At 48.1% G+C, this 21609-nt stretch overlaps 1 protein-coding gene across 2 annotated transcripts; it reads right to left on the bottom strand.

Moving 5' to 3' along the window:
• Nucleotides 1-5415: 5415 nt before the first annotated feature.
• Nucleotides 5416-21454, bottom strand: LOC100837286 (protein EMSY-LIKE 3). Of its 2 annotated transcripts, none has more exons than XM_014900981.2 (10): nt 21117-21454; nt 16100-16317; nt 15895-16004; nt 15559-15808; nt 15253-15465; nt 15114-15182; nt 6384-6623; nt 6231-6299; nt 6100-6163; nt 5416-5854 (listed from the first exon to the last, which is right to left on the bottom strand). In XM_014900981.2, the coding sequence occupies exons 1-10, from the start codon at nt 21142-21144 to the stop codon at nt 5742-5744; spliced, it is 1374 nt and encodes a 457-aa protein (XP_014756467.1). In that variant the 5' UTR covers nt 21145-21454; the 3' UTR covers nt 5416-5741. The 2 variants fall into 2 exon arrangements, with proteins under 2 accessions (XP_014756467.1, XP_014756468.1); XM_014900982.2 differs by having other exon boundaries at nt 16100-16311.
• Nucleotides 21455-21609: the final 155 nt, after the last annotated feature.

Genomic DNA, 21609 nt, shown 5'->3' with positions numbered 1-21609 from the left:
TCACAATTGGCGATGATTGCCATCACGAAGAGGGCGTCGTAATGTGGGAAGCGTATCCCTGTGGCATCCCTCAGTAAAGGTAATTGGCACGCTCACCCACTTGGTGCTGGTGTCGGGGTAAAGGTTCCCACGACGTTGACTTCGCGAGCATACTTCTTGAATTGCCGCTTGTATCCCCGGCCTGTGGCGGAGCCCCCGAGTATTACTCTGATGTGATGTGCGGGTTCTTGAAACGGGAGGTTTTTCCTCCTTAGGTGATGGGTCAGCAACAAGGACATTAGCCGGGCATGGAGCCTCGGCTATCTTCTCATCCTTGCGCCGGGGTTGCATTCGTTCCTGGAACTCTTCACGAGCTGCGATGAGAGTATTGCACTCTTCGGTGCTCTGGCTCGCCGAGTTGTGGATGAGGCATCTTCCGGTCCCTCCCTCGGTGGGGCGAGGTGGCTTCTTAGGTTGCCAAGTCTTCTGGGATGATGTTTGTCCTTCGACGGCAAGGATCTTCCGAGCATGCTCGCCGGGGGCCTTTTTCCCCCACCTCCTCTTCTTTTTGGAGGATGACGCGAGCGCAGGGGGCTTGTCTGACGAGAGAGTCCCTTCGGGAGTGGCGCGTCCTTATTGGCAATGTCCTTGTCTTTGCCCCTGGCGTATTCTTGCAAGATTCGATAGAGCTCTTCGGTCGTTTTTGGATGGTTATGACTTAGGACACGATTCACCTCTCCTGGCAGAAGGCCTTGCATGCAAGCGTCGATCACGGTTGTCGACGGCGGGTAGGCGATTTGGCTTCGGACCTTCGCAAAGCGATGGAAGAAGCTTCGGAGGGATTCTCCCGGCTTTTGTTTCACAGAGTAAAGCCCGTGAGCCTGCACGGGTTCCTTGAAATTTCCCTGGAAGTTGGCGATGAAGACCTCTTGGAGGTGCTCCCACGAGTGCACGGAGTTCTTCTGCAGGTTATAAAACCAAGTTTCCGCCATCCCGGTGAGCGCGAGCGGAAAGAGGTTGCACATCTCGATTGGGCCTCCCCTAGCAGCTCGTATGGCGGTGGAGTAAACATCTAGGAATTGAAGAGGATTTGACTACCCGTCGTACGGCCGTTTCGTACGCGGCTTGAACCTTGGTGGAAAGGGCGCGTCTTGGATTTCCCGTGTGAACGGGTTACAAGTTGGTCGGCCCTTCCGGTTCCTTCGGCGGCGAGGTCCTCCATCGTCGGAGTCGCTTTCGTCGCTAGAAGGGTCACTTGGAGAATGATCTCGACGCTCTCTTGGGGGGTCAGAGCGTCGGCGGGAATTTCTTTCGCCGCCGGCGGGGGCTCTGGACTCCGCCATTTCTCGTTTCCATGCACGTTGGGGTCTCGTTCTCCGCGGGGCGGAACTTGAGGCGGTGCTTGGTTGCCAGCTTGCTCGACCCCGGCGGGGGGAGCAATGGGCGCTTGCGGGGCGTTCGCAAAGCGAGGCTGGTGTTGAGCGTGCGCGACTTGGAGAGCGCCATGCGGCGGAAGCCCCCAATAAGGGTGGTACCAAGGAGCTCCATGGGCGATCGCGGCGAGCACCAATGGAGGTAGTCCCGGGTTGGAGGCCTTGGTTTTCTAGCGCGGATCCTCCTGATGCCACATTGTTTCCACTGTTAGGTTCCGAAGGTAAGGTCACCACTGGTGGTAGGGAAGGTGGCGCGAAGCCCATCGAGCGAGGCATTGTTTCCACTTGTAGGTTCCGTATCCCCTGCGGGGGCGGCAACCGTAGGTAGCTCGCCGATCCTTGACACCACGTCGTTGAGTGTTGAGGGACCGCCTACGACGGTTTCGAGCACTCGGTTCCTTCAGGGACAGCCGAGAGCGGAGGTGCAACCATGACGGACTTCCGTCGTAGCGACCATGCTTGCGGCGACATCCGGATTGGTGAGGATTCCTTCTTTCTCAGGAGCCTCCGAGGCGTTTGCTTTCTTCGTTTGCAACTGTGTAGACTTCACGGCAAGTTGGGCGCCCGATGAAGTAGGCTTCGTCGGTGCCATTACATCTTCAATTCCGGTGAGGGTTCCACACGGTCGGCGCCACTATTGTTGTTCTCGACAACATTTAGAGTAAGGGGTGCCAAAACTCGATGGCACAAGTGCATAAAAGTAGGGCGTGTACGCCGGCCTTATAGCGAAGGTCGCCGTACACTTGGACAAGTTGACACATCGATATTTTTTGGATAGGCTCAGTCGACCCTGTGGGTGCGACCTAGTCCTATGTTAGGAGAGGTTTCGAGGAAATCGTTAGCCAAATTGTTTCGGGTCGATAGCGGCTCCCCGAATCACTTAGCGAGAGATCGAAAGGGGCCGCTTCGTAATTGGGCCGAACAAGGCTTCCCAAGTAGTGAGGTCGAAATACCCTTAGGACTCTAACCCGACTTCCTTTCCTTTGGGCTCGGGCCGAATGAGTCTTCCCGAGATCCCGAAACTAGAGCTCCTCGAAGAGGCTCCCTAGCCCTCTCCCCTTGAGTTTATTCAAGTCGAGAGTGAATGGCACATTCCCCCATGGGGGGTATTTATAGCCTTGGGGTCCATGACAAAAGACCAAGGTTACCCTTGAGGGAGAGAGAAAAGTGGGGACAAAGTGGTAAAAATAGCTCCTTGGTCCATAGTTTTTGTGTGCACCAAGTGGGAAAAGTAGGGTCCACCATGGACCAAAAGCCTCATCTCTACACCTTTCTTGGCCCCTCTTTGAGTTCATTTCTCCCTTTGACCATGGTATGAGAGGCTTGACTTGTTGACTTGCCTTGATTGTGGCCATGTAGAATTGACCGCGCCACGTAGGCATCTTGACCCTTGTAGGGAAATGTTAACTTAGTCGGCGCCACGTAGGATTTATGGCCTGGCTCATATAAGGGTTTTTATCTTACTACAACATATCTATACATGACTTAATGTATAGATGCATTTAAATTTAGTCAAAGTTGAGACATCTTTTGTTGTACGGTAGAAGTAGTTGTTTTAGTACAAATTTGAACTAAGAATTTTGGAATGGAGGGAGTTTTTGTTTTTTGAAGACGATCTGTTACAGTATTGTTATTACTTGTTGTCAGTTCCGGGATACGGGTATCCCGAATCCTGTGAGCACGGGCCACGGGCCCACCAGGACAGTACAGAGGTACCCGGGAAGCGGGTATGCCCGGGACCATTGTCCAGGGAATGCCTAACTGGAAACTTGATGACCGTCTCTCTCCACTCGAACCAGAAGTTTGGGGCTCCATGGGGGGCATCTAGCCTGATGCCTGGGGAGACAGTGCATCATACCTTACCTCAGCAGGTCACGGGTGCTCAGCTTTGGTACCCATGAGCCAGGGCCGGTACGTTCGTGCCAGCCCATTGGCGTTCTCGGGACTGCACGACTGTGGACATGACGATCGCCACGCAGGGCTTCAGGCTTGGCGCAGCAGGCCCATCTTTACCTTTTGACCGACCAACGTACAACCCGTGCCAAGGTTATCATCAGTTGGCATCGACAAGGCCTGAAGACCTATTGTGCCCCATGCTCGATACAGTTTCCTTTGGACAGAACCACAGTACAGGCAGTCAGCTTCATATTCGTCTTGTAGCGAGGATGTTCTCATGTAGCAACACGCCCGCTGTGTGATCTTGTCTGCCACTGTGGTGTTCCCATTATACTATAAAAGGAGGCCCTTGGCTTCCTCCGCAAGGTTGGCATCCAAGGTAGTCCAGACACGAGAGGTTCTAGTTAGGAGAAGGGTTAGAGCATCTCCAGCTGTCCCGCACATATGGCGTCCGGCCTACCACATTTTTGGGCCATATGGGGGGCGCCGGCGCAAAGGTAAATTTGGGGGCCTGCCGCGTCCCAGTCGGGCCCCCGATACTAAAAACTAAACTTGCGAAATTTCATCAAATTAGGTGTCATTTCATTAAACTTGCGATAATTTACATAATTGAAAAAAACCTAGTCGTCTAGATGGACCACCGTCGTCGCCGTCGCTGGTGTCGAAGTTGAAGCCGGAGTCGATGACGATGACTCCCGGCTCCTGCTTCACCGGCACAAGTGCCGGCGCCTCCTTCTTCGCCTCCTCCTTAGCCGCCTCGGCCGGCAGCCAGGCCTGGACCTCGGCCTCGGATGCATAGCCGAGGAGCCAGCGCCGCTCCTCCGCCTGCCGCTCCGCCTACTCCCTACTGGCGCGCTCAGCGGCGCACGGACCTGGATACTCCTTTGGGTCAGAGTCGCCGCGGAGATCGATGGCGGCGCTCTCGTACTCCGAAGGAGGCGCCCTCTCCTCCAGTTCCGACGTCGGCCGCGGTGCTCCGGCCGTGGAGGAACCCGGCTCATCTTTGATGAGCCGGCAGGGCGTGTGCGAGGACGAGCCAGAGCCACCGCCCAGGTAGCAGTGGCGTCCGGCCTGTGGAGGAGGGAGAGGGAGGTTCGGTGGAGGAGGGAGGGGCGCGCCTCCGTCGAGCCGCGGCTGATTGCCGGCAATGATAGGGGCGAGGACGTCGTCGATTGTGCGCCCCCACCAAAAGGCGCGCCGGCCGTCGATGTACGGTGCGGCACCCCGCGGACGGCGCGCCGGTGCTCGTCGGCGAAGAGACCTGCCCAGGCGGTGCCGGTCTCACGATTCCACTCCATCGATGCTTGCTGCTAAGGCGTCAAGGCGTGGACCCAGTGCTCCCAGTTGCGCTCCCACATGCGCGCACCCGTCGGCACCGGCGGGACAGGCCTGCCGCCCCAGCTGAGCTGTCAACCATGGGGGAGGCAGCTGTCCAGCGGCGACAGGTAGCCGGGCGTCCGAATCGTGTCGGCCTTGTCGACTCGGAGCCAGCGTCACTCGTCCCAATGGGCCATGACGAGGTCGAGGGAGAGGAGGAGAGAACGCAAGGGAGGAGATGGCCGAGGTGGATGAATGGCGAGGTCGACGCCGCTGCCTTTTATAGGCGCTGCCAAGGGTGTGGACGCGGCGGGAAACGGCGTTGGGAATGCGCGGGGACGCGCCGTGTGGAAGCTGAAGAGACGGGGCAGCGATTTGACCCGGCGACCGCCATAACTCGCCTGCGAAGCCGAGGCGAAACCGGTGGGCAATTAATGCTGAAACCGGTGAGGACAATAAATGGCGCTGACAAGGCAAGGCCATGCCATAAAACGCTACGCCGGCGCCGGCGCCCCCGCTCGCCTCCCCGAGGGTAAGGTTCGGCCTGGGAGCACCGGCTGATTTATTGGGCCATGCCAGTTAAATTTTTGAAATAGCGGGGCTTGCTGGGTCTGTTTTTTGGACGCCGGTGCCCCTATGCTGGCTTGTACCATAGGTGTCTAGCCATCCCAATATAAAAGAACTTGTGCATCCAAGGTAACAAACCTTCCCATTTATAAATAAACAGCAAAATAATTCAATCTGTGACGAATCATTCTACGGAGTAAAAAAATAATCCCTCTCTCCCAAGTGACTCAAAAATATGAATGTATTTATATCAAAAAACGTCCAGATACATGTAATATTTTGACGGAGGGAGTATAAAAGAATAAACAGAAAAAATGTCCCCAAGTAGATTGGGGTAAATAATCAGGAGAAAACTAAATTCTATAAAGCCCCTTTGCCAGCATTAATTTTCAAACACGAAGCAGAGAGGTCATCCTAACAACTGATACAATTATTAGGAACTAGAGACAATTTTGAACCTCACGCTAAATGTAAAATAAATCAGCGTTAAATTTATACATCAGGTTAAAATAGCTTATACAGGAGTTCCGCGTGAAGTTCAGCAACTGTTTACACGACATCGGCGTCTCCAACCATGTGACCATCAATGGCGATATCTGCATAGTTTCCACCCTGTTTGTTCCTCCATCCCTGGCTGTGCTCCAAGGATTGCGTGCGCTTATCTGAATAAAGATGAGAAAGTAGCATGTCAAATAATCCAGCCGATGCTTTTGCGAGCGCATATGTAACCTCCGCCGCTACTAGTTTTTATTGCATGTTAAAACTACTGTGTTAGCAATAGATGGCTACACGTCCCTAGTTCCATGGACACAGATGGAACAGCTGCCATTCAAGTATAGTTGAACATAGAAAGTGTGAGTGTTGTCAAGATTCAAAATCAGTCATTTCAATCAGGAGGAACATGTACCAATTTCACCATCTGATGCTTCCGCAAGCCTTGCAATTGCATCGATCAAAGATTGTTCATGCTCCTGCAAAAATGACATCAGGTAAGTTCAAAGGAGTTTCAATCACAACATTATGCATGTCCGTGTTTACCTTGAGCGCTTTTTTAGCCTTATCCATCTCAAGGGGGTCAGGGTTGTTTGCACCAAAAACCCTCTCCACCTAGATAAGTAAACAGTCATGACAAAGAAGATGCTGACACTTGTATATGATGTAAACAGATATGTTAAGTTCATTCAGTCAGACCTCTTTTATAAGTGTTTCTGTATGGAGTATTTCTATGTAACCAGAACTTTTCTTTCCAACACCATTCTGTGAAGGTGAAAAGTCTTTCCTGAATGTGTTCTTTTGGGGTCCTCTACCCCTTCCGGCACCTGACGCAGGGCCACTACGGCTGCCTGACTTTTTGCTGGCGTGAAGTGCACCGCGACCTCGCTCATTTATTCCAGGGTCCTCGCCTTCCCATCTTATATCTTCAGGTGCCATCTGCACTCAAGGTCAACAAAAAATGAGCACAAATTATGATGAAAGCCCTAACTATTTGCTTGATTTCACAGGTGTCTTTTGTCAAAACATGGAGAATATAACCATAATATCTGCCTATGCTAACAACTGTTGCCCGATGAGTTTCTCCAGCTCAATAACAATAAAGACAGAATACTGCATACTGTATTATCAAAAGAAGAAAAAAATAAAGGACGAAGGATGGCTGTGTGCATCATTTTGATGCAGAGGCCGGGTGTTTCAACCTCCTTTTCGAAAAAAAAAGTAAAGGACGAAGGAGGAAGAAATGATGCACTGTATATGATAGTTGCCAGTTAGTACCCTCTATATGATAGTTGCCTCGCAGGTCTTTGTGATGTATGCCTATGCTAATATTATTGCTCGAAAGACACTCTCTGCCTGACTCTGGCGAGAGCGTGCGCAAGCCGGTGAGGCTGGGCTCAGGCGGCGACTTCTTGGAGGCCATCCTGGTCAGCGCAATGGACAGGATGGAAGGCTGGTCTCCAAGGCCTCAAGATCCAGATGAATTCAAGAGCACGCAACGCCATGGCCGCCGCCACAACCACAGACAGTTCCCACCGGGAGCGGGGCAAGACAGATGGTCCAGGTGGTCCTGATGCAGGTGAGGGACCCGGAGCAAGGGTACGAAGCCGTTGGCGACCCAATGGTCGGGGTGCTGGAGGCCTCTCTAAGGAGAGGAAGGACGGGCAGGTGAAGGTGCAGGTGCTGGGGCTCCATGTCACCGGGATCAGCTTCGCCTGCAGGGACAACGGAAGCGGCGGCAGAGCCCCCTGACGTGGAGTACCGGCGGTTAGGTTGAGAACAAGGGGGCAGAGGACAGAAAAAAGGGCAGAAAGAACCAGGGACCGCGAAATGCAAAGATGGTAGATGCAGGTTTTGTGACCTGACGGGTGGGCCCAAGGCTACGTGGCATTAGTCAAACAGCCATGTCATATGGTCACTGTTCAAGAAATCGGCCGATTAATCGTTGATCGGCAGGGCAACACCGGTCGGACAACCTATTAATCAGCTGATTCCTGATTAATAATGGTGGGCCCGATTAACTTTATGTCCCCAAAATACACAAAAGTGCCCCCACCCCGCACCCCCGCCTCGTTCTAGGGCAGGGGAGCTGCGTGACACCCCCGATTCACCCCGCCGCAGGTTCCACCATGTTCCAATCCAACTCGTGTATTTTCATCATTTTTCTTTGTTTGTTCATTCAACTCTATCATGTTCCAATTAGTTTCCCACAGTTTTACCATGTCTCAATAGATTTGTTTTTTTCAGATTTGAATCTTTGTAAAGGATGAGATAGACCAAAATCCATGAACATAAACTAAAATGCCCTTCGTGAAACCTCATTAAAACACGAAAACCTCAATTGAACCTTTAGAGTAAAATACACCCACGGTCATAATTCTTTTTTAAACATGCCAAGTTAGTCCTATATCTTTGAAAATGCACGTATGGGTCCTAAAACTATTTTTTTTGGTTCATCCCAGGTCCTTGGTGTGTGCAGGCAGTCTAACCCTGTTGATGTGGCGCTTTGCCACGTCGCACCACGTTGACTCAGATGGACTTGGCTCTTCGGGAATTTTGCAAACAAGCCCTTAGATAACTTTTTCTTCCCACCACACTGCTCACTCCGGCGATTTGAGTGAATCCGTGACCTTGACGACGATGAAGGGAGAAGGATACAACAGAGACTGCGGCGCCACGAGCAGCACCTCATCTGGCAACGGGTAGCAGGCATCTGCCGTGCAGCAATCTCACCGTTGTCACCCGTGTCGGGAGAGAGGCAGGGAACGCAAAATGGAAAGAACAGAGAGGTAGGGAGGTTTTGGCAAGATTAGGCTTCATCCCGTTTGCCGTCGTGTGGGCCCAAGTTGACGTGGCATGAGTCAAAGCGCCATGTCAACAGATGAGATGCGACCAAACACACTTAGGACCTGTGATGAACCACTAAACATAATTTTAGGACTACGTGCATTTTCAAAGATATAGGACTAACTTGACACCTTTAAAAAAGAATTAGGACCGCTGGTGCATTTTACTCTAAAACTTAATCAATGTCTAGAGTAAACAAGAAAAAGGCCCAACACGGGAGAAAGATGAACTGCGGACTGAGTCTATTGAAGTGCAAGGTCCCTTTTGCAAATGTACTAGCAGCCCACCTTGTGGCTAGATCATGTACATCTTTTTACCATCGAACAGCTCAGATGTCATGGGTGCACCTGGTGCATAAATTCCTTGGTTGCCCAGGATACGTTCTCAAGGTTCTGGATATGGCTCCAACAAGCAATGCTTCAATGCCCCAATTTTGAATTATGATATTGCATATAAAGAGAAGGTGCAAACAAATTTTAATCTGTAGCTCTTGTGGAAAATTGCAGACTGCAGTTGCAAAGCATCGACCTACCTTAAATGGAATATTGTTTGTCCCTTCTGGAGTTCTGGATGAAAAAAACTGGCGAGTATCTGGAATTGAATCATTTTAAAATTCAAGTTAAGTTGTCGGGTTCAACTATAATTTTTTTTTTCGGAATCCTAGTCTGACTATAACACAACAAATGTAGTATAAATATGTGGCGCAGCCAGCGATACACCTCCCCAGCCAATCCATGTCACTGCACCCGCTGTCTTTCTCTGGCACGAGGAAGAATGCAGCACCTGCTGCCCTTGCATAGCCCAAGGCTAGGCAGAAGACCAAGGAAATTCCTTGTGCCAGAATCCCATGGGTCACAAGGTGAAGACAATCACTTTGAGCAGAAGAGGAACAAAAGGAAATCAGGAACCACTTCATGTCAAAGCGAAAGGGAGACAAAGTTCCAATTTCATCTCAAGTTGCTAGTGCGTCCAACCAAGCGACCCGGGACACAGGTAGAAAGGATAGCTGGGAATTGGGCTAGGCTCAACCAATTCACTGTGGACGCATCAAGGGTAAGATCCTCCATAACCCTAGTGTGCCATAGCCCAAGGCTAGGCAGAAGACCAAGGAAATTCCTTGTGCCACAATCCATGTCAATAAAGTATTTTTTGTTTGGAGTTGCCAAAATTAATCCGAAATAAATTTGGAATTAAGTTAGCTTAAGAGAAGGAAATAAAATTCCTTAGTACCCTACCATGTTCTTTTGGCTTTGAAAGAGTTTGTGTTGGTTTTGTCGTGTCCAACTTGTGCAAACTTTTTCTCAGATTGTGGCTCGCATTTCAATTTGGTTTCTGCGGATTAAGGATTTAACAAATAAGTTCTGGACTGGTTTCTCTCTTCTCTCTCAGGCTGCAAGTCAATCTGTTCTCTCCCTTGGCCCATCTTTCCTTTCTAGCACCGCAGCCCAGCCCTGACTGAGCTGCTGGTTCATCTCCTTCCTTCTCGTGTACAAGGACAATAGGAAACACCAGAAATCAGGCTGCTGCACCATGAATCCTCTCCGGCAGTTTCTTGCCCATTCAAATTCCTCATTATGTGCCCTGATTCTCCCTTATTAATCCCCTCTCTGATTGAACAGCAAACCTTTTCCATTATGTGTCATGAGACATTGCTTTATGTAAGCCTTAGGGCATTTCAGTATTCAAACTTCCAAAACTTTCATACAATGACATACATTTCACTTGTGCGTTAGCATTCCTAGGCTGGTGTACATGGGGTTCTGGGAGTCCATTCCCGGGTTCCAACATTGATCTTGGTGGCATGGCCCATAGGGGTAATGACCATGAGGCTTTTGGGGACGCTGATGTCATGAGATTAAAACACCCAAAGCAAGTCGTTAAAAGACAGACTAATAATTGGCTGTGATACCGAATGTTACGAAAAAGAGTTTATACCAGGATAACTAGTAACTACTGTGTGAGGATAACTTGGACAGCTCGACTGAGGGTTTAGAGACTGGTGATACACTATGATTGTTTCTTGGTGATTTTTAACTCAATGCATTGGATCCTCTTTATATAGAGGCCAAAGAGCATCTCCACTCGTCCCCCCCATACAAGGTCCGGCATTTGCTCGTATGGGGGGGGAGGGGGGCGCTTTTTTTTATTATAGAGGGGAGTATGGACCCAGTCACAGCCCACATACCAAAAAAAAAAGCCTGATATTTTGACAAACACCTCGCAGGCATGGTCTGGCGAGCAGGGGAAAGAGGCTGTGCGGCCACTGTGGTGGCCATGGAACGGCTGGGCCAAGGCTCCAGCCCAGAGGAGCTGCACCCTGGCCGCGGCCTCCTCCATGGTCTCCCCGGCTGGGTCGAGCAGCTCGTCCGCCATGGCGCTCGTCCGGCACGGCGCGGCTCCAGCCGCGAGCGGGAGGGAAGGCCCCGGACGAGGTTCGTCGCCCGGCACGTCGGGGCAGGGGGGGAAGACGGCGCCGGCGCTCGAGGCTGCCAGGGCACGTCTGCGCTGCGGACATGCATGGCGGCGGCGGTGGCCGCGTGCGCAATGCCCGTGGCCGCGCTGACGCTGCTCTGCTTCGCGGTCGTCCGGTTCCGGCGGGTGATGAGGACAAGGGCGGCGGCGGGTGGCGGAGGTTGGGGGCGGTGGACGCCGGCGACCGGCTTCGAGGCTGCTGGAGATGGAGCTCGTGTGATAGGTGAGAAAAGGAGGGAGAGAGGACGCGTGCCCTGTTTTTGTTGGATGCTGTGTTAGCCGGCGCCCCGGCTTGCCCTCCTTTGGCCTGGGGGCTGGGGGCTGGGGGCGCCGTATGAAAAAAAAAATTGGGCCGGCGCGAAAGTTGTTTATAGGGGGTGCGGCTGGGAGCGTTTGCACACTAAATTTGCCAAGTGCTCAATGTCCCACATTGGTTCCTCCAAGGAGGAGGCACTCAAGGCGGCAACAACAATGGAGTGTCAGTTGGCACCCTTCCCGGCCCCCATCTAAGCCTTCAAACCTCTCTCCACCTAGAAGCCCACCATAATGACCAAGGCTGGCAAGTTTACCATGGCGAAGACAGTGCTCGCAGCTAGGGATGTAAACGGGCACCCGTTTGAGCCCGTTTAGCCCTGCCCATGCAGCCTTTGACAGCGGAAAGAGAAAGATAAAACTAAAAAACTGTGCGGGAAGTTGATAAACGGGCTTGGCAGCGTCCGTATAGTGCGCGTTGACATCCCTACTCGCAGACATACCATGCGCCAGTTGATGGTCCAAACCTTTACAAGAAGGTCCGAAGCAGGTGGTCAAGATGCTTAGGAGATTTATTAGAACGGGAAGAGCGGACGCCAAGGGTGGCCATTATCACATCAATTGGTCAAAGGTCAGCCACCCAGTGCACCATGAATCCTCTCCGGCAGTTTCTTGCCCATTCAAATTCCTCATTATGTGCCCTGATTCTCCCTTATTAATCCCCTCTCTTCTTGAACAGCAAGCCTTTTCCATTATGTGTCATGAGATATTGTTTTATGTAAGCCTTAGGGCATTTCAGTATTCAAACTTCATAAACTGTCATACATGAATGATATACATTTCACTTGTGAATTAGCATTCCTAGGCTGGTGTACATGGGGGGCTGGAAGTCCATAACCCGGTTCCAACATTGATCTTGGTGGCATGGCCCATAGGGGTAATGATCATGAGGCCTTTGGGGCCAAATGTTACAAAAAAAACAGTTTATACCAGGATAAGTGGATAACTAGTGACTATTGTGTAGGGATAGCTTGGACAGCTCAACTGAGGGTTTACCGGTTTAGAGACTGGTGATACACTATGATTGTTTCTTGGTGATTTTTAACTCAATGTAGAGGATCCTCTTTATGCAGAGACCTAATAATCCAAATAAGTACCAAATACTAGATCATATCTCGAAGTAGGCTAAAGCCCAGGCAAAAGAATTAAGACTGTCTAGAATAGACTGCCAAGTGAGAGATTGGGTTCGTGAAGAATTCATATTGGTTCAGCCGACGATCAGATACCTCCGCAGGTTGAAGGAGCCCGGGTCTATGCTCAAGTTTGACATAAGGCATGCAGTCAGCTCTTGGGAATGTCTCGTTGAGGTGTTGCGCCGAGTGGGGATCAGCCCGCACTTTCGGGAGTGGATCGCCATCCTATTATACTCGACCAGTACACATGTGTTGATCAATGGCGAGCCAGGTCCTCCTATTTGGCACCGCAAGGGGCTTCGCCAAGGGGAACCGTTCACGCCTATGTTATTTTGTTGGTCATTGCCACACTTAATCGCTTCTAAGAAGCCGGGGTGCTGCAACGCCTTGACCGCCACAACTGGACAGGGCTCGTCTCGCTCTACGCAGATGAGGTGGTGATCAACCGGAGCTGCATGCGATCCGCTGTATGCTCGCACTATTCAGCTAGGCGTCGCGGTTGCACACTAACTTTGCGAAGTGCTCAATGTCCCACATTGGTTCCTCCAAGGAGGAGGCACTCTAGGCGGCAACTACAATGGAGTGTCAGTTGGCACCCTTCCTGGCCCCCAGCTAAGCCTTCAAACCTCTCTCCACCTAGAAGCCCACCATAATGACCAAGGCTGGCAGGTTTACCATGGCGAAGACGGTGCTCGCAGCTAGGGATGTAAACGGGCGCCCGTTTGAGCCCGTTTAGCCCTGCCCATGCAGCCTTTGACAGCGGAAAGAGAAAGATAAAACTAAAAAACTGTGCGGGAAGTTGATAAACGGGCTAGGCGGCATCCGTATAGCGCGCCGTTGACATCCCTACTCGCAGACATACCATGCGCCAGTTGATGGTCCAAACCTTTACAAGAAGGTCCGAAGCAGGTGGTCAAGATGCTTAGGAGATTTATTAGAACGGGAAGAGCGGACGCCAAGGGTGGCCATTATCACATCAATTGGTCAAAGGTCAGCCACCCAGTGCAGCTCAGTGGCCCAGGGCTCCATGATCTAAAGCGCATTGCAACAAGCCTCCGGGTCAAATGGATCTGCTGGATGTGCACGAACCTGGCACGCGGGCTTGACTTACAGTTCTCCAGAGACGAGTTGGGTATGTTCTTTGCATTCACCTATATGTTAGTTGGCAACGGAACATCTGCTCTTTTTTGGGAGGATAGATGTCAAAGTCTTGGTGGCAGGGCCAACTCGAAGATCGCACCAGATAGTGTGGCGTTGGACTAGCAACAGCCAATACACTTCCAGATCCTCCTACAAAACACTCTTCCATGGAGCATTGAGCTCCGGATCCTAGAAGCTCAACTGGAAGTCCTGGCCCTCTCCAAGGATGAAGCTCTTCATCTAGCTTCCTTGCCAAGACCATTGTTAGACGGCAAAGTGAAGGGTGGGCTGTGGGCTACAAAATGATGTGACCTGCGCCCTTTGCAGGCAATCGGAAGAGACCATGTGCCCTTCTCCCATAGCCTGTGGTACGAGGTGCTCTCCTCTCCTGGATCCGATCAAACGTGAGGCCACCGGTCGCAACAGAGGGCTTCACGGACTGGTGGTGGTTGGCCGTCTGCTCCACCCCATCTGCATCATGGAAGGGTAACTCATCCCTATCCATGCTGACAGCGTGGTGGATCTGGAAGCACCACAACGTGCAGCCTATCATTGCTAGTCTGCTCACCTATCACAGCTGAGGAGAGGCTGTGGGCAGTGGCCGTGGCGTCCAGTCTTGGGAGGTTGCTGCCAGCAGCTCCTAATGTTTAGTGGGTGAGGTTGCAACTCATGGGGTGTCGGCCCATCTTGGGCTTGTACATAACTATTCTTCTAACAATGCATCAAGACCAAAGCTTTGCGTTTTCTAGGGAAAAGAACAAAAAAAGAAGAGATTTCAGCATATTATTCCATAATTTGGAGCCGGTTTCCTAGCCATGGTGCAACCCCTGTGCTGTTGTGTATAACAGACATGGCATGCCTAGCTCGTCAATGAATCGTCCATTCGTCCCTACGATCTTCACAGCATGGGTGCAGACATCACGGGCATGGGGCTCGGAAAGTTGGCGCAACACGATTGTGATGGGAACAAAACACTAGGCACAAAAAATCAAACAAATCTAAATATAAGTGAAGCCAATTGTGGCAGCAGAACAAAACATGCCCTACGATATTAAGAAAGCATGCAAGAAATTTTGTGTTCAGTTTCTTGTTTTCTCTGATTTAACATGAAAAGAACATACAGCAATCACCTGGTTAGTATTTTTGCAACACAACTTAGTTATAAATGGAGTTCCCAATGGTTTTTAGGCTCCGTTTGGCATTGCGGTGGATTATCATAATCCCGTTTTTTTTTCACCCGCTTTTCATTATTTTTGTGTTTGGCTAACCAACTTTTTCCTACTTTTGTGTGTATTTTTCCACAGCAGATTATGAAATAAGTTCAGCGCAGCACAGTTCAGCAATGCCAAACTGAGCCTTAGTGTCACGTATGCAATGTTTATTTTAGCTCTATTGAATTTTATGCATAGGTCCATCTTGTCTTACCCAATAATCCAAGGCAAATGTCTATGCAATAAGCATGCTAGCAAGATGATTTAGAAGAATTGGAAGTTATCATATCATTCACCAAAGAAGCACAGTTTACCTCGGTAAAATCAACCCACTCCCAGGTCTCGCTTGGTGTATTCATGTCATAAACCAATGCATAACGACCCTACAAATAATAGAACACACTTCAGAACTTTACAAACAATGACAATTGTACTTGTGGACGTAAAACACACCTTCTGTGGATCATAATCGGTTATGACAGCTTTATAAAAGCTATTATCATCAGGCCACCGGGTCATGACTTTACGACCAATTAATGGATCTAATTGTATCGTTTCAGGAGGAATACCACCAGATGAGTTCCTATTCATAATTGGTCCCCTTCCACTAGAACTAGCAGAAGATGGCATGGGCTTGACTGCAGGAGCCCCAGGTATTCTCTGGCCCTTCAAACAGAATTAATCACCCACAAAAATAAATTACTCTGATGAATAGTGTCACAAACATCACAATCAGAAAAGGATTTCACCATCACTTACTGGTTTAGTCTTTTTGCCTTTTATGCCAAGCGGAGTTGCCTTTTTCACTGCTGATGATGGCGGTTGCATTGGTGCAGTTAGTGCCTGCGAATGAGCAGGAGGTGGAGCAGGTACAGACGCAGAAGGAATGGATTGAGATGTCTTTTGCCTCTTGCGAGAAGAGGTCGTAGGGCTGGGCAATGGATCATGTGAACGCTGATTGTTATTCACCAAATTTGTCTGAAGCCCACCTGTTGACTCCCTCCATTCCCTTTATAAAATATAATTGCAGAAGTTATGGCACAGAAGAAAATGATAACATAAACCAAGATGTGCACAAATCTGTCTGCGTTATACCTTATTCTTCGGATAATATCATCATTATTCACTCTGTTTAATAACTCCCTGTGTTCCTTGTCAGATACTGTTAGCTCCTTCCTAAGTTCAGTGATGAGACTTTCCTTTTCCTAAAGAAGAAGAATTAAGTTTATCTTATGTTAGTTCTGCGAAATACATGGAAAACAAAACATTTCATAAGAATGAAAAGTGAAGAGGTGCACACCCATGAAATAGCATCAGACTGTGCCTTGAATGCACGAAGAACTGAACAGTATGCATCTTGCTCAAGCTGGTGTATTTGTGTCTCCATATCAATCAGAGGTTGAGGTCTAGAATATGGGCCAGCACTAACAATATCTCTTCCATTACCACCGATACGCCCACTGCCTCTCATACCTCTGTTGTGATATGGTGGTGGAAGATCATCATCAGTTCCTGTTCCTGCAAGCAGCGACACATTACTTAATTTCCGTTACAACTTTAGCACTGGGAGAACCACTGGTTAGCAGCCATAGTTTGCAGCGACGTCTGTGGGAACCATCCAAAAATATAAGCTAAAATCATGTGCAACTATGCGCTGAAAAATGTTGATCGTCAAAAGAAATAGTGGCTAAAACCAATATCTGATTGTCCGATTGTCACTGTCAGAAATTCGCTCTACTACAGCAGTACTACTACCGGACTTATGTTTTCAATTTTTCACATTCCAATTACCTAATTCCCTTTGCGACCACAAGTAGACCAATGTTCAGTTACTCCAAGCTACAAATAATCATGCATGTAGGCCTTCTAACCAAAGCACAGATGTCAACTCAAACTCCATGTTTTTTTAGATGAACAGTCTAGCCGCTGCTGGTTATTATGGAATCTGTTCAAATATGTTTAGTTACACCCATGCTGCCCAAGTGCCCATTGTCATCATCTAATGAATTTTGAAAACTTTTCCTACAAGCAAATACTGAGACCATAAATTTTATTGCACATTTCAATTCAAATGAAACATGCTTTGAGTGTGTTTGTTTTAGAATTCTAAAACAACATTCTATAAGAACTCAAAAGAGTTTCAGACATCTTTCATCCTTCCTGAAAATTATGATACCTCGCTGCTTGCCATGTGTTTTCAGAACCCTGGCTGAGCATGAGCTACAAATAAAACTAGCGCTAGCATGAATAACTCATGTTGATCTTGTAAACCACAGCACCAAAACTACTAACACTAAAACAAAGTTATTTGCTGAAATTTGGGCCAAGCAAATGATAAAGCCGTAACAGACAACCAAGAGTGTTTGAACATTTCTGATATGTATATTATCTAGTATTACCAATAAGAAACCTAAAAAGCATTATTTTTCCAGGAATTTACACATCTCTTGTCTAAAAGACAATATCGTCACGATAAAAGGCGATAGAAGATTGTTTTTGTCACCATTTACCTGTATTTAGAAACATAAACCATTTTTGTATATATGGCATTACTATACTAAGGGTAATTGTTGGGGGACTCTGATGGCTGCTATGGCCATATGCACACCACCTACTTGATGGAATGGACAAGGGTTTTTTTGTTGTTGGTGTAAATTGTCCATACCTAATGGAAGAATTGGTAGGTTTGGGTAGGAACATGAATAAATGATTTATGATTGCTGCTGCCCGGTCTCTTGAAAGCTAGCTACCGAGCAACAACATTGTCTTCGCTCTTGAATGGATGTATTTTTACCTTGCCAACATAAAATACATTGTGCACTACTGAAATAATGCAGCATTTTTGTGTCCAAATTCTCATCTGCCCAAGTCTTTGTTGCAGAGAAGAGGCAAAGCAAGGTCAAGTACAGTGCATGCATGAATCATGATGGATTTCAGGTTTGCATGGTGGATCTGTTCTGCGGCAATGTTGAAAGAAAGCAAGGGTCTTCTAATGAGATAGCATTACCTCCCAACCCTGTGCAATTTCTTAAAGAAGACTATGTTTCTCATGATTTAGAACCTGCAACACCTCAACAGCCATGGAACATTTGCACTTGATTAGCTGGAAGTTCTATGTTCTCGAGCTTTCCGTTTATCATTTATGTTATGTTTGTTTGATATGCAGGACCGCATCAGTAATTGAGCTAAATCGCGTTCTACCATCAGTGAGAAAACACCAGTTTGTAAGAAAACTAATGAGCAAGGTATTCAAGCTCTCGAGTCAACTCGCCCCTCGCCCCCTCACAGACTAGGACTAGTCTGACTATTTACGAGGGTTACAGAAGGCATGTAGCAAGGTATTCAAGCTCATTTATTGTGGCAGAGGTGGAGGAATCGGGCACTGACGCAGATTGCAGAGGTGGAAGAGTCAGGTAGCGGAGGCGGAAGGCAGAGGCGGATGCTGCAGCGTAAGCACTTGGAGGCCCCGGCCAGGGGCGGCAGTGGTTACAGCGTCGTTGCCAGGTCTTGTCCCCTTCTTTGGCGATCCCGCTCGATTCACACTCCAGGACAAGCTAGATATCCCCTCCGAAAATTTCCTGCCAGTGGGGCTCACTGAATCAAGTCGTCACTGCTAGTCGCGGACTAGTCAAAGCAAGTCTCCAGCGAGTCAAGCCGCCGGCGCAAGTCTACCCTGCTGTACTGACTCGGAGACTAGTCGGCAGGCGACTCAAAAACCTCGACCACTCAAAAACCTTGATCTACATAGCAGATAGCATCAACAAATCCTGCTCTTACATTCCATGAAATTTGGTAGTTTCAGGATAGTGTTTGATTAATTGCGTGTTCTTGCTTTTGTAAGAGTCCTCTCTCTACAGCTTGGTGTTCTCCTTCCCTGCTACAAGTTCTAGGTGTGCCTAAATTATCACATATAAAGGATAACAGTTACAGGTTCTTTGTACTATGATATTTTGTGATCCACCAATTATCTGAGTCACCCATTCCGTTTGACTTTGTTTCCATTGTCTATCTAAGATGGGGAGTCCATAGCTCCGAACATGAAGTTGCAGGCAGTGACCTGCTAGCTTTGGTGATGTGCATATGGGATTAAGAAATGTATTGATGGAGTTTGCATGTGCGCTTTCTCTGGAGGCATCAACTAATGTTCCCATGGTCAGTTATAAACCTATAATCCATTATTTCAGTCTCCCAGGGAGATGGACTGAAATGTTAATTTCTCATCTTACAGTGTAGATCTGTCCTTAAAAAAATGGATTGCACCATCAATAAATTGGAGAGGATTTTTTTTCTCCATGGCATCTTCAAAGGAAAACACTGCAGTGGTTCGCTATGAACTGTAATCCATTCATTCAAACAGCAGTGTTATTTGTATGTTTGATTGAAAGCTAGGAAGGCCCTTTTTATGTGCATGTCCAATATTGTTAATTTGTTAGGATCAGTGATAAAGGCCTAAAGGAAACAACAACCATTAAAGCCCTCTCCCATGGTGAAACAGAATCTAAATTTGTCAGAGATTTTCATTTAGGCACATTTTTCACCTATTGCTACATGGTTGTCATGACAGGGAAAAGCCAACTTGTTTCCTCGCAAAGTCAATTCATCCATCCAACTACTCATACTATACAGTAGTGATCACAGGGTAGTGTGCAACATCGGAAGCACAACATCCTCAGTGAAAAGGAGAGGGTACTGTGATTCTGTTCTAGCTGTGTGGTTGATTACAATCAACCTTTGCTCAACAACCTATAGCATAATGGCATAATTCACTCCATATATATTAAGGCTCAATATGTGGTTGCTTACTCTGTGCTGCGTTGAACTTATTTTATAATCTGCTGTGGAAAAATACACATGGAAGCAGAAAAAAGTTAGTTAGCCAAACAATAAAATAGGCAAAAGCAGGTGACACAAACGGGATTATGATTTATGAGAATCTTAATGCCAAACGCAGCCTAAGTAGGATTATTTCCAGTGCCATGTCGAAATTGTGCTATGATGATTATCTGATGACTTGTCTCAGCTGACAGAAGCTGTTAATAGACGAAACCTTTTCTTTAAATTCTGTTGCAAATATTCTAATGTTCAGGCCTTCACAGACGGAATCTTGCGGGGTTCAAGTTTATCATGCATGCAACACACATAAAATAAACCACACATGAGTAATCATGCTCTGGTAAATCTTGGTCTGGTGTTGTTTCATCCTCATAGGGTCAAGGCATGTTTGGGAGGCGATGAAGATTGCTACTAATTTTCTTTTTCCGTTTTGGGGATTTTTATATTCCGATGTGGCTTTGGAGTGCTGATGCAATCATTTAGTTTCAAGGTCGTGAAAAGCAATAGGAATTAGTGGAGGATTGTTGATGCAGTGAATAGCCAATGGACACCATTAGCTAGAAGCGGATATAGCCTTTACATGTCTATATCCTTTCTGCATAGAAACATATGCTTTTATGGAGTGAATTGACATTCTTTATATACAGTTGTTGGATTTTGTGTTGTTTTGGCGAATTGATGTCTATTCAATTTGCCAGAACAAGTTATGTTAAGTTATGGCTATACCTGCAGTATTATCGAACTTGATATCATGTATTAGATGTCTATTGTTGAAATCCAAAATACATCATGCACTACTGAAATAGTGCATCATTTCTTTGTCCCTAGCGAGAGCTTCAAATTCCTATGGTTATGATTATGTCAGGGTAGTACGTCAGGGTACATACTAATATGTTTGCTTCCTGCTTTTGCAAATGTTCCTTATCTAATATGGTTTCATTGGAACCTGAAACCATACTGTTCAGTGTGTACCAAGCTATTGCGCTAAAGGCGGCAAAAGAAGCTCCAAAACTATGCCTTAAGAATCATTTGAATTTACATCCTACACAAAGCATGCCTCTAGAGACCACGTGGCAAGCGTGGTGAGCAATCTCACAAAACACATGTCAACAAAGCATGCCTCTAGAGCTTAAATGCATACAAGAATACAAATTAGCTAAACATCCCATATTTCTAACCAAACACACCAAGTACTGAACACTATAATCCAAATTCGCCGGGGTGACACTGACGACAAACTTTATTAATCAAAAGACTAGTTCCGGCATCATCAATCCGCAAGAAAGAACATGGCATACCGTAAATTCAGTAAAACAACCAAACTGCCCAAACGCCAAACAATGGATGCTTCGCTCTAAAACGAAACACAACTCTACAGAGAATTCCGTGCACAGATCAGACGCAATTCACAAACCAACAAATTGCGCAAGAAATGCCCCCCCCCCCCCCCCCCATGCCCTAGTAACAGGATCCAACATACTCACCGCTACTGTCGTCGGGACCATACTCCATGGCGCGGCTCCGCGGCTAGCACAACAAAACCCTCAACCACTCCCCTCCCAATTCCGCACCTCCGCAGCCGAACAGCCTGGAAGAACCCTTAGATCCACCGACACAAGACCGGACCAGCCCCTCCTCCCACCCCGCGCCGAAGGAGGTGCAGCTTCCGGAGGCGAATCGAGGCGACACACGGTGGATTCCGGCAAAATTTGGGTGGTGGGTTCTGTATACGAGGGGGGGGAGGCAGAGGAGAGGCGGTGGGTGAGCAAGGAGGGGTGCCCGTGCTGGGGCGCGAGACGAGGTTGGAGGACGGGGACAAAGGAGTCATTCGCATCACGCGAGAAGATTCGGGGCTTATTCGAAAAGCAATTTTAGAAATCGATTAATTTAAAACACTCCAAATTTGATTTGAATTACATCCGATTTTAGAGAATCTACCTTGCATGAAGGGTAGAGAATCTACCATGCATGAAGGTG

Source organism: Brachypodium distachyon, chromosome 3 (genome assembly GCF_000005505.3).
Source record: "Brachypodium distachyon strain Bd21 chromosome 3, Brachypodium_distachyon_v3.0, whole genome shotgun sequence".
NCBI lineage: Eukaryota > Viridiplantae > Streptophyta > Magnoliopsida > Poales > Poaceae > Brachypodium > Brachypodium distachyon.
The sequence above is the reverse complement of the archived record's forward strand: the minus strand, read 5'-3'. Positions and strand labels throughout refer to the sequence as shown.

Bases quoted from the DNA above. Each gene is read 5' to 3' on its own strand.
- LOC100837286 (XM_014900981.2), bottom strand. From the start codon at position 21,144: ATGGAGTATGGTCCCGACGACAGTAGCG. The intron at 15,183-15,252 runs GTGTGTTTTACG...TATTATTTGTAG, and splicing joins CCGATTATGATCCACAGAAG to GGTCGTTATGCATTGGTTTA. The intron at 6,164-6,230 runs GTAAACACGGAC...TCATTTTTGCAG, and splicing joins AGGCTAAAAAAGCGCTCAAG to GAGCATGAACAATCTTTGAT.